The sequence below is a fragment of the Myotis daubentonii genome, chromosome 4, assembly GCF_963259705.1.
Source record: "Myotis daubentonii chromosome 4, mMyoDau2.1, whole genome shotgun sequence".
Classification (NCBI taxonomy): Eukaryota; Metazoa; Chordata; class Mammalia; order Chiroptera; family Vespertilionidae; genus Myotis; species Myotis daubentonii.
Genome location: NC_081843.1, coordinates 65,753,613 through 65,772,828, shown reverse-complemented (window position 1 = coordinate 65,772,828; position 19,216 = coordinate 65,753,613). Strand labels below are relative to the sequence as shown.

Genomic DNA, 19,216 nt, shown 5'->3' with positions numbered 1-19,216 from the left:
GAGATGTGCAGGAGGCAGCTGATCGATGTTTCTCTCTCATCGATGTTTCTAACTCTCTATCTCTCTCCCTTCCTCTCTGTAAAAAATCAATAAAATATATTTAAAAAAAAATGTTTCTCTTTTCGTAGCCTGTAATAGAATTTTGGAAAAGGGAATATTTCACTACATCTTTAAGAGCCGAATCCCCATTGAAGAACTCAGAAAGGATACCCTACTTCCCTTTTCATGTTTCCTTTCAGGGAGCCTCTCCTTTTCCCACGGAGAACAAAGTAAAGGCGTCTTGTTGTGGACGTTTCCCAGCCCTGGCCAGCCAGAGGCCTTTGTCCTTCACCTCTCAGGAGTCCAGAGCAGTGCCCCTGGCGGGGCCGAGCTTAGGTGAGATGTCTCTGAAGAACAATCTGGAATGTATCTGTTGAAACAGAAAAACACACACACAAGAAAACAACAAAAACAAAACACGCCACGAGATCATTTTCCCTGAAGCAGATGCCAAAACAGTTTGTTGTGGAGTAACGCATGGCCTGCATGCCAGAGATGCCATGGGGGCAGGCTGACTTCCACAGAGGGAGGCACCGCCACCCTTCGCCTTGCAGACAGCTCACCACCATGGCCTCTGATTCCAGAGGGTTGGCCCGGGGTAACATCTCCAATAAGAAACGGAATGGCAAAGTCGCGTATTTTCAAAGGGGCTGTCTTTTTAGAAGTAACTGGAAAATACCTGCTTTCCCCCCAGGCATTCAGAGTACGAAGAAGCTGTCACAATAGAGTAATAATATGACTTCTGCCATTGGCTCTTTTGAATTTAATTTAAATCAGAATACTTGCAGATAAATATGTTCAAGTCAAAAGCAATTTACTTTTCTCATGGTTGGGAAGGGCTTGATCAAAACAGTAGAGGGCAGACTTTAGCACAGACTTACGGAGTTGGTCTTGCCACTTTCTTGCCACAAGTTAGCTCATTTTGCCACTTACTTGCTGTGTGACTTGGGGAGCGTTACAGGATCTTTCTGTTCTTCAGTTTACTTATTTAGAAAGTGGGAGGGAAATGTATGGGTAAAATTGGTGTGTGTTCAAGTGTGTGTCTGTATATAATATGTTCATGTGTGGGAGACACTGGTTGGTAGCATCAGATATGGCTTTAGTTCATACTTATGTCATTTTAAAAGTGTTTGGCTATAGAATGTATTTTAGGGCAACAAATTCAAATGCTTTTTGCTTTAAGAATGATATGTGTTTACTCTTATTCTTCACAGCAGCCGTATGACATAGATACTATTTTTAGTCCTATTTTATAGATAAAGAAAGTGAGTCACATATAGATTATGTAACATACCTAGTGTCACACAGATAATAATGGTTGGGGTCATGATTTGAATCTAGCTCTTAACCATTGTGCTATCTGTTATCAGTGCTTTACCATAGAGAGTGGTGGACCCTAGAGTGTCCTTCCTTAAAGGTATTCAAATTCAGAAAAAAACCCCAAAAACTGTTAGTCAAAGAAAATATGCCTGTGGTCTGGATTAGGCTGATGATACTTCTGACATAATCATTAACTCACAACAAAACTCTACAGGATTAAAGCTAAGGATTAATCATGCAGGCTAGGAAGTTTTCCTCCAGTCCACATATAAAATCCCAGTAGCATTTGTGTGAGGGAATTGGCCCATTATGATGCAAGGATTTTGCATCCAGCAAGGGCAACTATTTCTATTTGGTAGATAAGAAACCTGGCTGACGTCCAGAACGTTCTAAGAATTTGTGGTTTCCTGTGCACTGATCATAACAGAAAGCCTAGCGTGTCAGACCTTTCAGAGAGCTGCTCTGGGCTGACTGGAGAAGCAGAGCAGGCACCTCTGAGCTCCTCACTTTGCTCAAACGTGTGAGGGCCCCTTGCCACTGACAGCAACTCCTGTTCTTACATTTCTCGTGCTCTGATTTATTCATCAGCAAGTACTAGGGTTTTATGGAATTTGAAAGGGCATGTCATTTTTAAGATGCCCTCCTGCACAGCATCTTAAATGTGTGAAAAATGAATTTCTGCTGTGGTATTTTTATTTTCATCAATTCTTTTTTTTTTCCCCCCAGATCAGGTTTCACTGTTGCCGAAATTGAGCCAATGGGAATCTTTCAGTTTTCCCCTAGTTCAAGGCATATCTTTGTGTCAGAGGGTACTCAGGTGATCAGATTACATGTACAAAGACTCTTTGGGTTCCACGGCAATCTTATTAAAGTTTCCTATCAGACAACCGCAGGGAGTGCCAAGCCACGGGAAGATTTTGAGCCTGTTCAGAACGGGGAGCTGCTTTTTCAGAAATTCCAAGCGGAGGTCCATTTTGAAATAATCATTATTAATGACCAGCTTCCCGAGATAGAAGAATTTTTTTACATTAATCTAACTGCAGTAGAAATGAAAGGATCGCAGAAGTTAACAAACACCAACTGGCGCCCGCGCCTGAGTCTGGATTTCAGTGTGGCAGTGATCACAATACGGGATGACGATGGCACAGGTCTCGTTCCCATCGGAACGGACTCCTCCACCGCACACCCCGACATGACCAAGGTAACTGCCACTCCACAGCCAACGGCAGTGGCGGCCACCGATACTGGGGCAACTGCGATCCCTGAGACACCTGTCACCCGGCCCGAGGCGGCCACTGGAACTGCGAATGTTTTCATTCATGGAGCCTTTAGTCTTGGGCCGCCCGTTGTTTACGTGGAGGAGGAGATGAAGAATGGGACACTGAACGCAGCAGAAATTCTTATCCGAAGAACTGGTGGCTCTACTGGCAATGTCAGTGTAACGGTTAAAACTTTCGGTGGAAGATCTGCTCAGAAGGAACCACATGCATTGCCCTTTCATGATGCCTATGGACTGTCCAACCTAACGTGGGCGGTAGAAGAGGAGGACTTTGCAGAACAAACTCTCATCCTTACATTTGCAGATGGAGAAAGAGAACGGAAAGTATTGGTTCAAATTTTGGACGATGATGAGCCCGAGGGGCAGGAATTCTTCTACGTGTTTCTCACAGACCCACGAGGGGGAGCACAGATTGTGAAGGGGAAGGATGACACCGGGTTTGCAGCTTTTGCCATGATCATTATCACAGGTACCTGTCTGGAGGGATGGAGAGAAAAAGGTACCACTTTTGTGGTGTAGGATTTTTTTAAAAGATCTATCTTTAATTGAAAGAGTGAATTATTTGAATTATTATAGTAATTCATTAAACATTGTTTTCCCAGACTTGTAGACAGAGAGCAGACTGGTGGTTGCCAAAGGGGGGAAAGGTTAGGGAATTGGGTGAGAGAGGGGAAGGGTTAAGAAATACAGAAGATAGTTATAAAATATTCATGGGGATCTAAAGTACAGTATAGGAAATATAGTCAATATTTTGATAACCATCTATGGTGCTAGGTGGGTATGACAATATCAGGGGAAGCACTTTGTAAAGTATATAATTATCCAACCACTATGCTGTATACCTGAAATTGATACAAAACAATATTGAAAGTAAACTGTAATTGACAAATAAAAATGGGTAAAAAAACAACAAAGAAAACTACATAGTCTTCCTATGGCATGGACCCACACTGTGAACACATGATGCTGTTCTGAGGTGCTAGGCTAGAATTGAATGGACTGTAAATGTCACTTAGCTCAGAGCTAGTTAAACAATCTATACTTTCACAATATATGGAAAACCTTAAACATACGTAAGTCCTTGTTCTTCCTCTGGAATATACTTAATTTAGTCACCCAAGTACACAATTGCCTATCCTGTTTTGAACTCTCATTCTTGATTACCTAACCACTTTCAATAATCCATCCCAAAGTCTAAGATCTCATTATCAAGAAATTCTTTGTATCTGTTGGGAAACAGATTAAAACTATCTTCTTTTGTTTTTGTTTTGGACCAATGCAGTATATTACATAGCTTTTTTATTTCCTATTGAGTGTACATATTATAATAGCTTAAAATATGATGACTTTTTAAAGAATTCCTCATGTAGCTTATAAAATATTTTGGTGATAATTTGCAATTTTCCTCTGAAATCATACTATATTTCTTTAAGTAGGCTAGCTCGTCTTGTCAATACATTACAGTAAGTATTTGCCTACTCTGTTGTTTTATACAGACATTTATAAGTTTTACACAGTGGTGAGAGTTTAAGATGACACTATGAAAAAACAGTGCACTATTTCAGTGCAGTGCAGACCCTACATTTTTTCCAGTTTAAATACAATTTTGTAATATGAGGGTGCCTGTAACCTCAATTTACAATAATTTAACTTCAGTAGAAATTAAAGGATTGCAACAGTGTATGAAATCTAACTGGCGACCATGCCTGAATCTGGATTTCAGTGTAGCAGGGATCACAATACAGGATTGTGAGTTAAAAAACAACAACAAAGAAACTCGTCTGAGTGTTGCTCAGACGACTTTTTTATACTCAGAGTTACTCATGAGTTCCTTATTAGTTCTGTTTTTCTCTGGGGCAAATAACTGAATGTGTAATATAAATGGTCTGTGGTCAACTCTTTTATAGGAAGGTAAATCAGTTAAATGGAGTTCATTTACTTAATAAATATTTATTGAACACTTACAGTATGCTGGCCACTGTTCTTAGTCCTGGGGATGCAGCAGTAAATACAGCATTGCCGCTCTGGTAGAACTTGCATTCTGTGAGGATACACTGATTCTTAACAACCTATAACAATAAAAGTATAATATGCTAATTAGACTGGACAGCTGAAGGTCGTCATTCCAGACGAAGCCGTGGTGGTGGGGGCTGAGGCAGAGGTGGTTAGGGGCGATCAGGCAGGCAGGCAGGCGAGTGGTTAGGAGCCAGTGGTCCCAGATTGCGAGAGGGATCGGGCCTAAACCGGCAGTAGGACATCCCCTGAGGGCCCCCAGATTGTGAATTTTGTGCACTGGGCCTCTAGTAAACACATAAAATGTCAAGGGATATGAGATATAAAGTAGAGTCTCATTGGAGAGAGATGAGCATGTATCTCAGGGTGGGGAGTAGGATTTGAAGTTTTCTTTCTTCTGGTCTTCTGTTCTCAAAGTGTTAGCCATCATTTTTATTCCAGCCTATTTTTAGTAAAGATCTTTTATACCATCTCAGCTGGGAAGATTAGTGGAGCATTGGAGATCTTTTGAAGTCTTAAGTATACTATATAACCCTGCATTTTTCTTTTCAGGGAGTGATCTTCAAAATGGCATCATAGGATTCAGTGAAGGGTCCCAGAGTGGGCTCGAGCTGGGTGAAGGAGCTGATAGAAACAGACTGCATCTTACTGTCACAAGGCAGCCAAACAGGTGTGTGTGTGTGTGTGTGTGTGTGTGTGTGTGTGTGTACATGGAAGATGTAACAGCCTGTGTGCCTGTATTTGAATTCATAAAGTGGTAAAGGCAGGTTCAAATGTTGATAAAAACTAGTGTGGAATTTGGTGTGTCAGTGTTCAGATGCTCTAGTTCTTAGTCTGTGATTTAACACACTTGGTTTAGGAGCATGACTTAGGGCTACCTTGAATGTGGTGTACTTCATAAGGTGCAACTTATGTAAGTTATCACTGCATTGCATTTACTATCGTGTGATCGCTCTGCATGCACAACCATTTACTGTTAGGGACACATGGAGCACCACAAATTTTGCTCGCGACTTAATATTGTATAGTACACACATTCTGAATGCTCATCATATACATGCACTAGGTATGCACATGTACATGTATATGTATTATTTTTACACTTTGGGGCCTAAATAATCTCTGAAAATGTAAGGCATCTCCTACCCTTTATTTTTATAACAACCATTTTTTTTAGCAGTTGTGTTTTTTCTTTAGAAGAATTATTATTAAAAGACAAATGAAGAACATTTACTTGGACCCAGAAGTTCTCTATTATTTTCATTTTCATATTTCTGGTAATAGACATAGTAAGCAGAAAAATATTATTATTTTTTTCACATTCCTGATACACAGTGGTTCAATGAATACTTATTCCAGATTGAGTAGAGTGTGGTCAAATAATACTATGTACAGGACGTGCTTTGGATGAAGGGGTACACTTAGGCACTGTGGGAACACGTTCTGCATCAGACACAGGGTAAGGCACTCCGTTGCTGCATTTGCAAAGGTTCTGCTTTGCTCTTAGGGCCTTTGAAGATGTCAAGGTCTCCTGGCGAGTCACATTTAACAAGACATCCCCTGTGCTCCAGAAGGACGGAGTGAACCTGAGGGATGAACTTCTCTCTGTGTCCGGGACCACAACCTGTGCAACAGGTCAGACAAAGTGCTCCATCACCATGGAGCTCAAACCTGGGAAGGTAAGAAATGAGGAGGCATAGCATTGTCAGTTTCTAATTGTATTGCTTCAGAATTTGTATTTTAAAACCACTTTATCGAACACACATTGGTCATGTGGAGACTATGTCTCGTCTAGCTGTAGTATCGAAATCTCTTTGCTGGGTGACAGACTTAGAATTGATTTAATTAGAGAATTTTTATACATAAGCTCATTAGTGTATACTTAAAACTAATACTTGTTATATGACAATTATATCTCAATTTTTTAAAAAAGCTCATCAGTTTTCTTTGTTTCTGTTTCTTGTCATTTCTAAGATTCTTCCTGGCCCACCTGCTCAATGTGTGAATGGTCCCTTGTATCATTTTCAGCCAATTTGTATCTCTGGTTACTCTGAATATTTAGTGTTTTGCTTTTATTATATCTATAGATTTAATCATATTATGTCCATGGATTTCATCATAGGATAAAAGTTCTCTTCCTTCATCTACAGTTAGAAAGTTGCGTTTCGATCTACCTAAGGGGCAGAGAGGCCATGCTTAAGTGTGGCCTCTCAGCCTTTGGATGAATTTCTATTGGTTCATGTTGCCCATGACACTCAGGAGACAGGCATTCCCCCCTCTTTCCAAAGGAATCTGCATTATTCAGGTGGTACTGGTCACTGATGTCCTAACCGAGCCTTAGTCATTTAGTAATCATGTGTGGCTTTTGTTTAAAAAATGACTGTTCTGTGATACTTTAATGCCTAGGGAGCACTCAGTAGTATTTATTGTTTGTCTACTACTTAATTTATTAAATATTTAATACAAAAACCAGTCATAATATTATGAATGTTCAAAAGTATATATACATATATATGCATATATATATATATATATATACACACACACAGATATATGTACATATACATACATATATATATGTATATTTAGAGAGGAATGGAGAGGGATAGAGAGACAGAAACATCTGTGAGAGAAAAACATCAGTTGGCTGCCTCCCGTATGCCCCCTACTGGGGATTGAGCCCACAACCTGGGCAGAGCCCTGACCAGGAATCAAACCAGTGACCTCTTGGTTCATGGGTCGACGCTCCCTTGTATATGCCAAACACTTAAAACAGCAGAAAAAGCACACACAAATACAATTACAGTTGACCCCAAACATATGTTGGGGTTATGGGTACCACCTGCCTTTGAAGTTGGAGATTCACTTCTAACTTAAGTCAGCCCTCCACATTGAAGATTCCCAACTGTAGACCAAAAATACAGTTGACTTGAACAACACTGGTTTGGACTGTGTAGGTCCACTTATACACACCTTTCTTTTTTAAAAGTCTCAAATTCAACTAATTTTAATTATTACTAAGTGATTTTCTTTTTGCTATTCAAATTGTCATGTCATGTCACTGAAACCCTATTAAACTGGTAATTTTCTTTTCATTTTGCTTTAAAAATCTCTGGGAATTTATTTGCTTTATAACAATAACATATTCCATAGCCAGCCTGATTTTTCCTGAGCTAAGCCATTCAACCAATACTGCCCAAGAACTTGATTTTTTTTTTCATTAGAAAGAGTTTTAGAGGTCTTAATCTATGGACTAGAGAGCTATGTGAGAATTAATGGTTGACAAAGGCTCTGCTGTGGACCATAGATAATGATAGAGTTAGGAAATAAGTTTTTAAAATATTGACTTCCCACTGATTTTTTTTCTAATTTACAGTATTTCATTAGCTACTAATATATCCTATCACACTGAAAAGGAGGAACTGAAATGTCAGTATTCAAAATATTTGATCAGTCCTGGCCAGGGGGCTCAGTTAGTTGAAGCATTGCCCAGTACACCAAAAAGGTTGCATGTTCGATTCCTGGTCAGAGCACATACCTAGGTTGTGGATTCGACCCCCCAGTTGGGGTGTTTATAGATCAATGTTTCTCTCATATTGATGTTTCTCTCTCCCTCTTTTTTTCTCTTCCTCCCTCCCTCTCTAAAAACCAATAATAAACCATACCCTTGGGTGAGGGTTAGAAAAAAATTTTGGTCATATTATTCTACTTGAAAACATTTAAATCCTCTTCTATGCATTTGTTCAAATAGGTTTATTCCCACAACCCCACATTTACTAACTCTCCCTCATGGACACCACTTTCTCCAGGATGCCTCCCTTGGTATCTTGTTAGAATTCTTAATCCTTTAAATTACTAAGACTATATGTAACTTTCTTATGGAAGTTATCGGTTTTAAACAGGGTCAAAATTTAATTTTATCTTGCCAAAATTTAGACTTATTTGGTTCTAAATTTTGGAAAATACATAAAACTACCAAACTGACGATTTATTATCAATATTTATGTCTAACCCTTTAAAAATAAAACCTTCCTGACAAAGTTGAAGCTCTCTTTTTCTTCTATCCAGAGCAGCTCCATGCCCTGCCCTGTCCCCAACCCAACCCCTCCATCTGAGCCAACTAGCCATGGCATTTTAATTTTTAAATATTTAAGTAAATATGTGTTCATTAATGATATGTGGTAAGCTTTATGTAATTTTAGCTTTACATTTATTGTATCATGCTATGCATACCACCATGCAACTTGATTTTTCACTCATTCTGTTTTCAGATCCATCCATATGGAAAAATATTGAAATACTTCATTCCTTTTAACTGTTAAATAGCATTTCATTGTATGGATATATTTTATTTATCCTTTTGCTTATTGAAGTGCACATAGATTGTCTCCTGACATTGATTTTTATAGTAAGAAGCTTACCCAGGGAGAAAAATGGTGTTTCATAAATTCCATAGTAATCTAACATAAGATTTTAATTCTGTAATCATATAGACTGTATTTCTAAATATACATTTATTTATGTAATTATGTATGAACAGTACCAATTATTAACATCAGAATTATCTAAAAATAGAAAAAATGGTAATCTCTTTTTTTTTCATTATCAGATACCACAAGTTGAAACGTATTTTTTTGTGGAACTGTATGAAGTCACTGCTGGAGCAGCGATAAACAGTAGCACTAGATTTGCACAGATCAAAATCTTACAGCGTGCTGAGCCTCAGAGCCTCGTGTATTTTTCTGTGGGTTCTCGGCTACCAGTGGCTCATAAAAAGGCCACTTTAATCAGTTTGCAGGTGTCCAGAGATTCTGGGACAGGACTAATGGTGTCTGTTAACTTCGGTACCCAGGTAAGCATGAGATAGATATTAACAGTTAAGGTTTTCTTCTTTAACTATGGCATGAGTAGTGAAATAGAAAATAAGCAATACATTATTTTCTTATGATTGTATCATAATTCACATTATATTTATTATATTAAACTTTATGTTTTAAAATGATAGTGTTTTGTATTTTTCTTTTTTTTCGGAAAAATGGTTGTGTAATGCAAACTGTCTTGCATAAATCTGTCTTATAAGATCTTTAGAGAGTTAAAATTTCTTCACAGTGTGACTATATAAGACCAGAAACAAAAAGCAAGGGTCTTTGTTATTGTTTATATTTGAACTAGTTGAAAATCTTCTCTGGAATTTCAAACAACAACTGATCTGTATATTTCTTTAAATCCATGAGCTCATGTGGTGTTAACTGCCACTTTTCAAATCCGTCCTATTAGGTGACATCAGGTGAAAGAGAGGGAACAGGTAGGTATCCAGGGACTCAGAAGAGCAGTACTATGTAACATGAAGGGACCAGATCCTGGGATTGGGTCAGACAACACCATGCACCTTTCCAGCATTATTTTTTTGTTAACCCTCCTCCAAGGATATTTTTCCATTGGTCTTTAGAGAGTGGGAGGGAGGGAGAGGGGGGAGAGAGAGAGAGAGAGAAACATTGATGTGAGAGAGACACATCTACTGGTTGCCTCCTACACATGCTTTGACTGGGGCTATGGATCAAACCTGTACTCTGATGAGAAGGGAATTGAAGTTGCCAAAATAAGAATCTGAGTGCCAATATCTCTGTCATATTTATTTATAGTCTTTCTAGATTCTTCATAAGTGATTTCTTGCAAAACACATGCTGCCACTAGCATGTAACTCATCGCATTTTTATAACACTGTGGAAACATGAAGGGACCCTGTGGGATGGAAATGTTCTGTATTGTGACTGTATCAATGTCAATATCCTGGTTGTGAGGTAGTACGATTACGCAGAATGTTACCAAAGAGGGCTGTTGGGTAAAGGGCCCAGGAGGTCACTCTATTATAGCTTGTGAACTGCATGTAAATCTACCATTATCGCAGAATGAAAAGTTCAATTTTTAAAATTAGAAATAAAAAGTTTTACTTCTCTGGTATTTTATTTCCCTATTGCTTCATTGCCTCTGTATTTTCTCTCTCTTAATGCTAGGCATGTTACTAGAAGGCAAAGACATATAATTCTATTTTCAGTGGCAGGCAAGAATGAGAAAATTATGGACCAAGTTGCTAGTCTGTTACAATGATATCAGTCCTCATTTTACCTCTTTAAATAGTTTTTCATTATGTAGTTAAAACAGTAGCTGTAGTGCACATACTCTGTGGGTCAGCAATCCCAGGACGTAAATACTATAGTCTCAGCACTCGTTCTCTTATATCCACATATTTCTGATAAAAAGGTAAGGGATATAAAGTTTTGAGATAATGAAAATATCACTCATTCCAGTTAGTTAACATTAAATTCAGTAGGCCTATAGCTAATCCAAATTTGAAACCCATTCAAATGCTCTCGTTTATATATGTGTGTACTGGCCCAAAGCACACAGGAAAGAGTAAGCCTTCCCTCCTTCCTTATGCACACATTGCCTGTTCTAGGCAAAGGCTATTTCTATATTGCTTTCCATTGTTTCTTTTCAATTGCATAGTGCTTCTTGTTTTTATATGTATTTTATAAACTCAAGAACATTTTGATGATTCCATTTCCTTTCGACGTCTGAATTCTGAAATAAATCCTATAGGAAAACAGTGGGCAGAATGTGTATGTGCAGTTTGTAGTAAAAAAAATCACCCCCACCTATCTTAAGAAATTGAGCTTGAGCAGGATCATAGAACTAGATACTGTGGACCCTTCTCCTGCCTTTTTCTTATAGGATAACCTCTCCCCAACTTGTAGGTAACCTGTATCCTGAATTTCATGTTGAGTTATTCCCTTGCTTTTGAATTATTCCCTTGCTTTTTACCATCTACCATATGCTGTTTCAGTTTACCTCTTTTGGAAATTATGCAAATGAGATTCTGCCAACTGTATTGTTTTATGGTGCGCTTCTTTTGCTCAACGTGTCCATGTGTATAGTTCTTTCACTGTCACTGTGACATTGTATTCCAATGGATACTTTAGTTTATCCATTCTTGTGTTGTTTCTTTCAACAAGGCTTTTTTTTCTCGTTTTTTACTATTTTGCTGCAGCTGTTCTTAAAAACCTTGTATCTTCATTGATTTTTTTCATTTTTTGGCCCCCCTGGTCATTTCCTCTTTCTGGAAGATGCTCTTCTCCTTTGGACTTCTGGAACATCCCCCTTTCCTACTCTTAGCCCTTACCTCACTGGCAGCTTCTTCCTGTTGCCCAGTTAGTCTTCCTGACCGAGAAGTAATGGGGTGCACCAAGACCAAGCATGTAGGCCTATTTTTGTTAAATATCTTCTATTAAATGAGAACTCCTGAATTGTTATCACCAGTCTCTTCACTACCCTGATCTAGACTCACATATCTGATGGCTTTACTTGACATCCTCATTTGAATGTTTAAAAGCTATCTCATAATTAATATGTATAATAAATAACTTTTGATTTCTCCCTTAACAGTATTTCCCGTTTTCCACTGCTCATCGAAGCAAACATCCTCAATTCTCCTCTTCCTTTCCACCCAGCACTGTATTAGCCAGGAAGTCCTACTGACTCGTCATTCAAAGTATATTTCCAATCTGTGCACATAGCACTCTTTCTGCTTATCCAACCCTACTTCAGTTATCTCCCTGCCTCATGCATATCCCCTGCTACAGCCAGAACAGTCACAAAAAGATAAAATCTGTCACTCTCCTGGAAACCTCCAGGGTGTTCCTGCCACACTTTGTAAAATGGATGTACATGATCTGGCCCCTGCCCACCTCTCTGGTGCCAGCTTCTTGTACTTTTGACCTTGTTCCAATCACATTGGCCCTCTGACTCTTCCTCAGGGCCTTTGTAATTGCTGTTCCCTCTGCCTCGAATATTTCCCCCCAGATCCTATATGCCCTGTTCCCCTACACCAGTGGTCGGCAAACTGCGGCTCGCGAGCCACATGCGGCTCTTTGGCCCCTTGAGTGTGGCCACGAAGTTTCAATCGCACTGTACGTGTGCGCCTGCACGTGGTATTTTGTGGAAGAGCCACACTCAAGGGGCTGCAGTTAGCCGACCACTGCCCTACACCACTGTGGTCTCTGCTCAAATGTCACATCATCAGCTTCCCTGAGCAACCTTATCTAAAGCAGTGCCCTTACCATCACCCTCATGCCCCTGGCTAGTCTTACTTTTCTTCAATAGAATTTATCTTCATATAAAGTTATGTTGTTAATTCTGTAACTTCTGTACTATGTCCTCTGCTAGGCTCCGTGAGTGCAGGGGTTCTGTTGTTCCTATCTTTACCCACAGTATGCCGCCTGGCAGGTATTGGGAGTTTAGTATTAGTTTGCTCATTAGTAAGCAAATTCACATTACTTTGGTTCTTCCTTGACTAAGTTCTCATGCTTCGATTTACAAAAAAACTTTTAATAACCACAATTCAAGGAAATTCAGGTGTGTGTATGCCCAAGGTCCTTATTCCTTAAGGTGTTTTCATATCTCAGTAGAAATGAAAAGAGACCCATTCCTCCTGCTTCCTCCTTTCTTCCCTCCGCTTTCTCTTTTCTCCCCAAGCCCCATCTCCTCCACATTTCCAGGCAAAAATGCAAATGCAAGGATTCCCTCTTTTCCTCCATACTTGCATTTGCAGCCTGTGTTACTTAAGCACAGTGTTCACAGGTGGAGAAATTCTGTGAGGTAGTCGGGACAATTATAATTCTCTTTCTTGGTCTACTCTAAGGCATCTGTCTTTCCTGGCCTCATCACTGTATGTTGTACATTTCCCCCTTTACCTGAGGAGATTAGAAAAAGTATAAAACCCACTGATTTCGTTGTAATGTTGTCACGGCCCATCAGTCTAAGAAAAATAGAATTTGCTGAAAGTCAGAGTTTGTGTGGGACGAGATCAGAGGTGCCGCAGCTTCACTGAGGCGTGTTGTTTAATTTCCAGGAGTTGAGGAGCGCTGAGACAGTGGGCCGGACGCTCATCTCTCCAGCTCTTTCTGGGAAGGATTTTGTGAGAACTGAAGGCACCTTGGTCTTCGAACCTGGCCAGAGAAACACCATATTGGATGTCGTCCTAACCCCAGAGACAGGGTCTCTAAATCCATTTCCTAAACGCTTCCAGGTTGTACTTTTTGACCCAAAAGGCGGTGCCCGCGTCGATACAGCGTATGGGACTGCCAACATCACGCTGGTCTCCGACGCAGACGCGCAGGCCGTGTGGGGGCTTGCGGACCAGCTGCAGCAGCCCCTGGACGGGGACGTCCTCAGCAGGGTGCTCCACAGCGTCAGCGTGAAGGTGGCCACGGAGAGCACTGACGAGCAGCTCAGTGCCGTGATGCACTTAATACACCAGGTAAGCCTCGGCACGTGTCAGCAGCTGGTTCCGGAAGGTTTCGTGAATTTAAAAGATAAAAACAAACACACATACACATTATAATGTCAGTGATCATGAAATTAGAGTTAAATTTCTGAGCATAGAAGTGGAGTTTATCATATCTGATAATGTACTTTTGCTTGCATGCGACTTGCACCTGTTTGGAAACCTCAGTCTTTTTTTTTTTTTTTAATATATTGTATTGATTTTTTACCGAGAGGAGGGGAGAGGGATAGAGAGTTAGAAACATCGATGAGAGAGAAACATCGATCAGCTGCCTCCTGCACACCCCCGACCGGGGATGTGCCCGCAACCAAGGCACATGCCCTTGACCGGAATTGAACCTGGGACCCTTCAGTCTGCAGGCCGACGCTCTATCCACCGAGCCAAACCAGTTAGGGCATGGAGACCTCAGTCTTAAACTCAGAGAGTGATGACTTAGCTCCTGCCGCAGCACGGATAGCCAGTGTCAGAAAAGGGGCAGCAGATGTCAGAAGCTACAGGCTCTGTCTGATTCTCCAGAAGGTGGACGAATATCTTTTGAAATTGCATCTGGTTTTTGAGTCTATAAAAAGAGAACTTGGACTAGATTCCCAGTTCTTCCTGCTTAAATGCTACAGAACAGGAGCTTTTGCCCTCAGCTTGTTCTTTGCTCCTCCCAGGCACTGAAAGCTTTCACAGAACAGAATAACTCAGGAATGACCAGATAACTTCAGGCATTTACATGGGTATGGACTTAGACCAACCAGGTTTAATTTTAAGCCTATTTATTTGTTTACACTTCTGCAAATGATGGAATTAAATGGAGATGTTAGACCCTAAGAATAAATGAAGCGTATCTAAAAAACATCATTGTTAAAGGAAAAGACTCTAATCGGGGTTTATTTGAGGCTTTTCTTATAAAAATATTTATCTATATATTGATATACAAGTAAAAAAGATTTTGAGTACATGCATATGAATTCTTAAGTACTATATTTCCTACGTGTGAACTTTAAATCCTTAAAATGTTTACAATGGGGTTTTAGATGGTCATGCCTATTTTACTTTTTATATGTCTCTTAAATCCAATGCCTGAAGGGTAGGAAAAACAATTACAAAGCACACAGGTAGGAAGAGGAGGCCTTGCCAAATAGTGTAAAGCGAGAAAAGTGACTGTTTCATGCAGAGACTTCTCTTCCTGGCACGGGAACCCCGGGCTGGGGAGTCTGCTATGGGTCTGGGACCCCCTGCTCCTCAGCGCGATACCTTTGCTGCCGAAATATCCCTCCTGATTTTTACCCGTCACATGTGGGTTTGGGACCCGCCTGTTCTCTGCCCCGGTCTTGATGCCGCTTCTTTAAATCCCTGATTGTAGGACTTGCACTCAGCTAGATTTTAGGAGGTTCAGAATGGTGGCTGTGATGTAGTTTAGCTGTAATTTTGATTTTGCTGTGGGAGGAGGCGAGTACTTCCTACACCACCATCTTGACCGGAAGTGTGAGCCATTTTTAATACATAAGTTGGAAGTGGAGGCCCAGAAGTCATACAGGAAATGATTGATAAACTTCACCACATAAAATTTAAGCAAAATTTATTTTTGCATATTTCATAAGCAAGATCAAAAGAAAGCTAAAGTTATATGTCAATTAGATCTCAATAAAACTGGGGGGATTAATAAAGTAAGAAAAGTAAAGACAACTAATGGGTGTTGGGAATATTTATACAAATATATGTATAACAATAATGTTTATTTCAGCATAGCATATAATAACAAAAAGCAGGAAAAATAAGCATCATAAGAGGGGCCTGGGATATCCATAAAACGCATAAGAATTTTCATGTTTTAAACATATTTATAATAAGAACATAAAACAGGCACCGAAAATGTGTATGATCACACATAGTAGGGTCTAATTTTAGCAAGTAAAATATAGTTAACTTTGAATTTCACATAAACAATGAATGAAAACATTTTTAGTATTTATATGAAACAATTATTGGTTACTTACCTGAAATCAAATAGAGTCACTTAAACTATATCTGGCAGCCATTCCTATATTTTAAATGCACTTAATATAAACTCTAAGATAACCTCAAATTCAGGAGTAGAACATCCATGTACTGAATAGAAGTTCGTTCTATAAGGTTGTATATTTTAAGTAAAATAGTTTCATATTTGTAAGTTTTATTTTCCCCCAGATTTTAGCTTCTTTGAAACAGAATTTGCTCTATACTATATATTTTTATAGGAAGAGCTCAATAAACCTTACATATTGTTATTACACTCACCAGAAGTGACTACTTATTTATGTTCAGAGGACACAACTCTGTGCAGAAAAGAGCATGAACTTTAAATGACTCACTGTATTTTGGATAAAATTCAGCTGTGGGTTTGGGCAAATTTTTGCTACGACAATATTCTATCCTTTGATTTTCCTAGATACAGATATTGAAATGAAAATTATTTAAAATGCTGTTGTTTTTAATAATAATTTTGGTCTTTTAAGGCTGCTGGATTTGATGTGCAAAATTTAATTTCTTAGGGTTTTGGTTTCCAGGTTATGAAAGCTTGGTAAAACATGAGTCAAGAGGCGTTGCCTTTAATTTTGTGTTCTGGAACACTTGAAAGCACAGGAATAATATGTTCTGTGAAAGTTTGAAGGACTCTCCACCCCTTCCAAAGATCTCCTTTTTTGTTTTCTTCCTGACAGTTTAAAAAAAATGTTTTCCATGGTTGATTCAGGCTCTGTACTTTTTTGTAAGCCAATTTTAATAATTGGGGGGTGGGAGGTTCTTTTTATTGTTTATGTAAAATGGCCCTTTAGAACAAAATATTCTTATCATATATTTTAATAATATATATCTTATATTTTTAGAATTCTTTTTAGCATTTGATTTATTTTGTAATCACACTAACAGTGATTTAGACTTTGTCTATATTTTACTCCCGGTTGTATATTTCGTGCTTGCAGTAATTTTGCCTGCCCTGGCTGCAAACTGAGCCAATCTGTGTTGTTATTCTAGGACACGCAGGTAGGGGGATGTTTCCGGTCAGGGTAGGGGGGCTGTCACAGTGCCTCACGGGACACTCACCATCTCGGTGCACTCAGAAAGTGAGGCATTCTCTTTCTGCCTCTGTTTCCTTATCTGGAAATAAAACAAAATAACACTAGCCCCTCCCTCACAAGATTGTTGTGAGAATTAGAGAAGTTAGTATAACCAGCTGAGAATAGCACCTCTATAAACCAAGGGTTATGTAAATGGCCTTCTGGTTTTTGTGTGTTTTCCTAAAACTTTCTTTTGCCCTTGAATGTGCATGAATGGTTGGGTGGCTCTAGAATTTTGGATCACAGCCTTTAATTCTCAAAACTCCACATGTTGCTCTGGTGGTTTCTGGCATTTCATTTGCAAAAAAAAAAAATCTGATGTCAAATTGATTTTTTGTTTCTCTGTTAGTAGTTTTTTTCCTGTCTGTTTTTCTGGTAAGATTTTTTTTTTAACGCTTTTAAAAATCACCAGATACATCTGGTGTTATTTCTTTTTCTTATTTTCACTAGTATAAGCAAGCTCTGCATTTTAAGACGGAAGTATTTCCTTAGCTTATCAAGGAACTGTGTAGGTTTTACCTCTACTTGCTCCTTTTATGTACTTGGTGTATCTTGTGGATTGGTCCCGTTTGTTATATTTTCTCTGAGTCCTGGGAGCATATATTGAGCTTATTTTCCATTGAACATATTCCATTTGTTTCAGTATCCAGTGAGCTGTCCCCTGTCTCCATTGTAGTTTTTACTTCGTTAAATTTTTATTCTGTCGTTTTTATCATCTTTTCCTTATGGATTGTTCTCCATTCTGCCTTACTATCTTTGAGATGGCTACTCTTACACTTGGATTTTGAGTCCAGCCAACAGCTTGGTACCATATAGATTATAAAACTATTTAAAAAATGTGGGAAACATGAGCCACTTCTTCATTGAGCTTAACTAGTAGGAGTAACAGACAAATCATTTCAACATTGTCATCATAAGTTCGTTAATAAAACTACGTGCAGAGTACAAAGAGAGTGATCATGTAAATGATCAGGCAGGTGGGGCCCAGTGTAGAAGTCATAGAGAAATGATGACTAATTTGGGTTTTGAAGAATTAATAGGGGCTTCTCAGATATATAAGAGTGAGTGGAATAACAAGTCAGTGGCTTCACATCAAAGCTTGGGCAGACGATTTGGAACCAAGATGGCGGCGATATAGGCAGACGTGTCCCAGGTCGTGTCCCGGAGCAAATGGAACGAGCAGCTGAAGCTAGTAACACTCACACCGAATTGGCGAAATTGCTCAGCTGGTGAGAGGGTTTACAGCCGGGAAGAGCAGAACTCCCCTGGTAAGGTAAAAAAAAAAACCAGGGATTTGGGCAGGAAAGTTTGCCAGACCTCTGAGCCCAGAGAGTCGGAGGGAGACCGCGTGGCAGACAGCCGCGTCCCTTGGGACAGGCACAGCCCCTGACGGGGGGAAAGGAGAACCGCGGGATTCCTGGCGCCGCCAGGGAAATTGAGAGCTGGGTTCTGTGATCACGGAGGACTGAGCCTAAAGGGGGCAGCCTGAAGAGCTGACCTGACCATGCAGTCCCGGTAAGAGAAGAAGCTTACAGAAACCAAGCCTTCCCCGTTTCCGCGGCCGGCATTTGTTTGTTTGTTTTCACTGAATCCTGTTCATGGGACATTTCGGATACAGACACTCACCTGTGCTGAAGAGAGGGAGAGTGTGCTGGGGAGTGGAATCTGGGGAGAGACTGGGGAAAGAGGGGGAGCCGGGAGAGGTGGTAGTGAATTGAGTGCTGAGACACCCCAGAGCCCGGGACTGGGGCAGCCACCCGCTCCTGAGAGGGAGTCTTCTCCCCCCAGCCCCCAGGCAAGGAGCACAGCCACACCCAGATTCCACCCTGTACGAGATCAAGGATTAAGATAACCTGATCAGTCCCTGGGAGTTAACAGGGTCTGGCCTATAGGGGGATTTTCAATCCCAGCAACAACATAGCGCCGGTAACTAACTATTACGCAGTCAGCTCTGGGCAGTGAACTTCCACTGGACAGAGAGGCCCTATAGCCTCAGAGGCCAACCCCAGAACACTGCCACCCAGAGGCTGACCCACAAACTGACTCTTTGCTAAACACAAAATAAGGCAGTCTGGGAAATAAATGCGGCATGCTTTAAAATAAGGACTGTGGTTTACAACACAGAGGAACAGTATATCG

At 39.9% G+C, this 19,216-nt stretch overlaps 1 protein-coding gene across 1 annotated transcript in view; it reads left to right on the top strand.

Moving 5' to 3' along the window:
• Nucleotides 1–19,216, top strand: part of ADGRV1 (adhesion G protein-coupled receptor V1) — a 444,163-nt gene that overhangs the window by 147,328 nt on the left and 277,619 nt on the right. Inside the window, exons 73-78 of the mRNA XM_059695089.1 lie at nucleotides 240–375; nucleotides 2,086–3,107; nucleotides 5,204–5,321; nucleotides 6,159–6,330; nucleotides 9,261–9,503; nucleotides 13,560–13,967. Coding sequence (XP_059551072.1) covers nucleotides 240–375; nucleotides 2,086–3,107; nucleotides 5,204–5,321; nucleotides 6,159–6,330; nucleotides 9,261–9,503; nucleotides 13,560–13,967 — 2,099 coding nt within the window. The remainder of the gene's footprint in view (nucleotides 1–239; nucleotides 376–2,085; nucleotides 3,108–5,203; nucleotides 5,322–6,158; nucleotides 6,331–9,260; nucleotides 9,504–13,559; nucleotides 13,968–19,216) is intronic.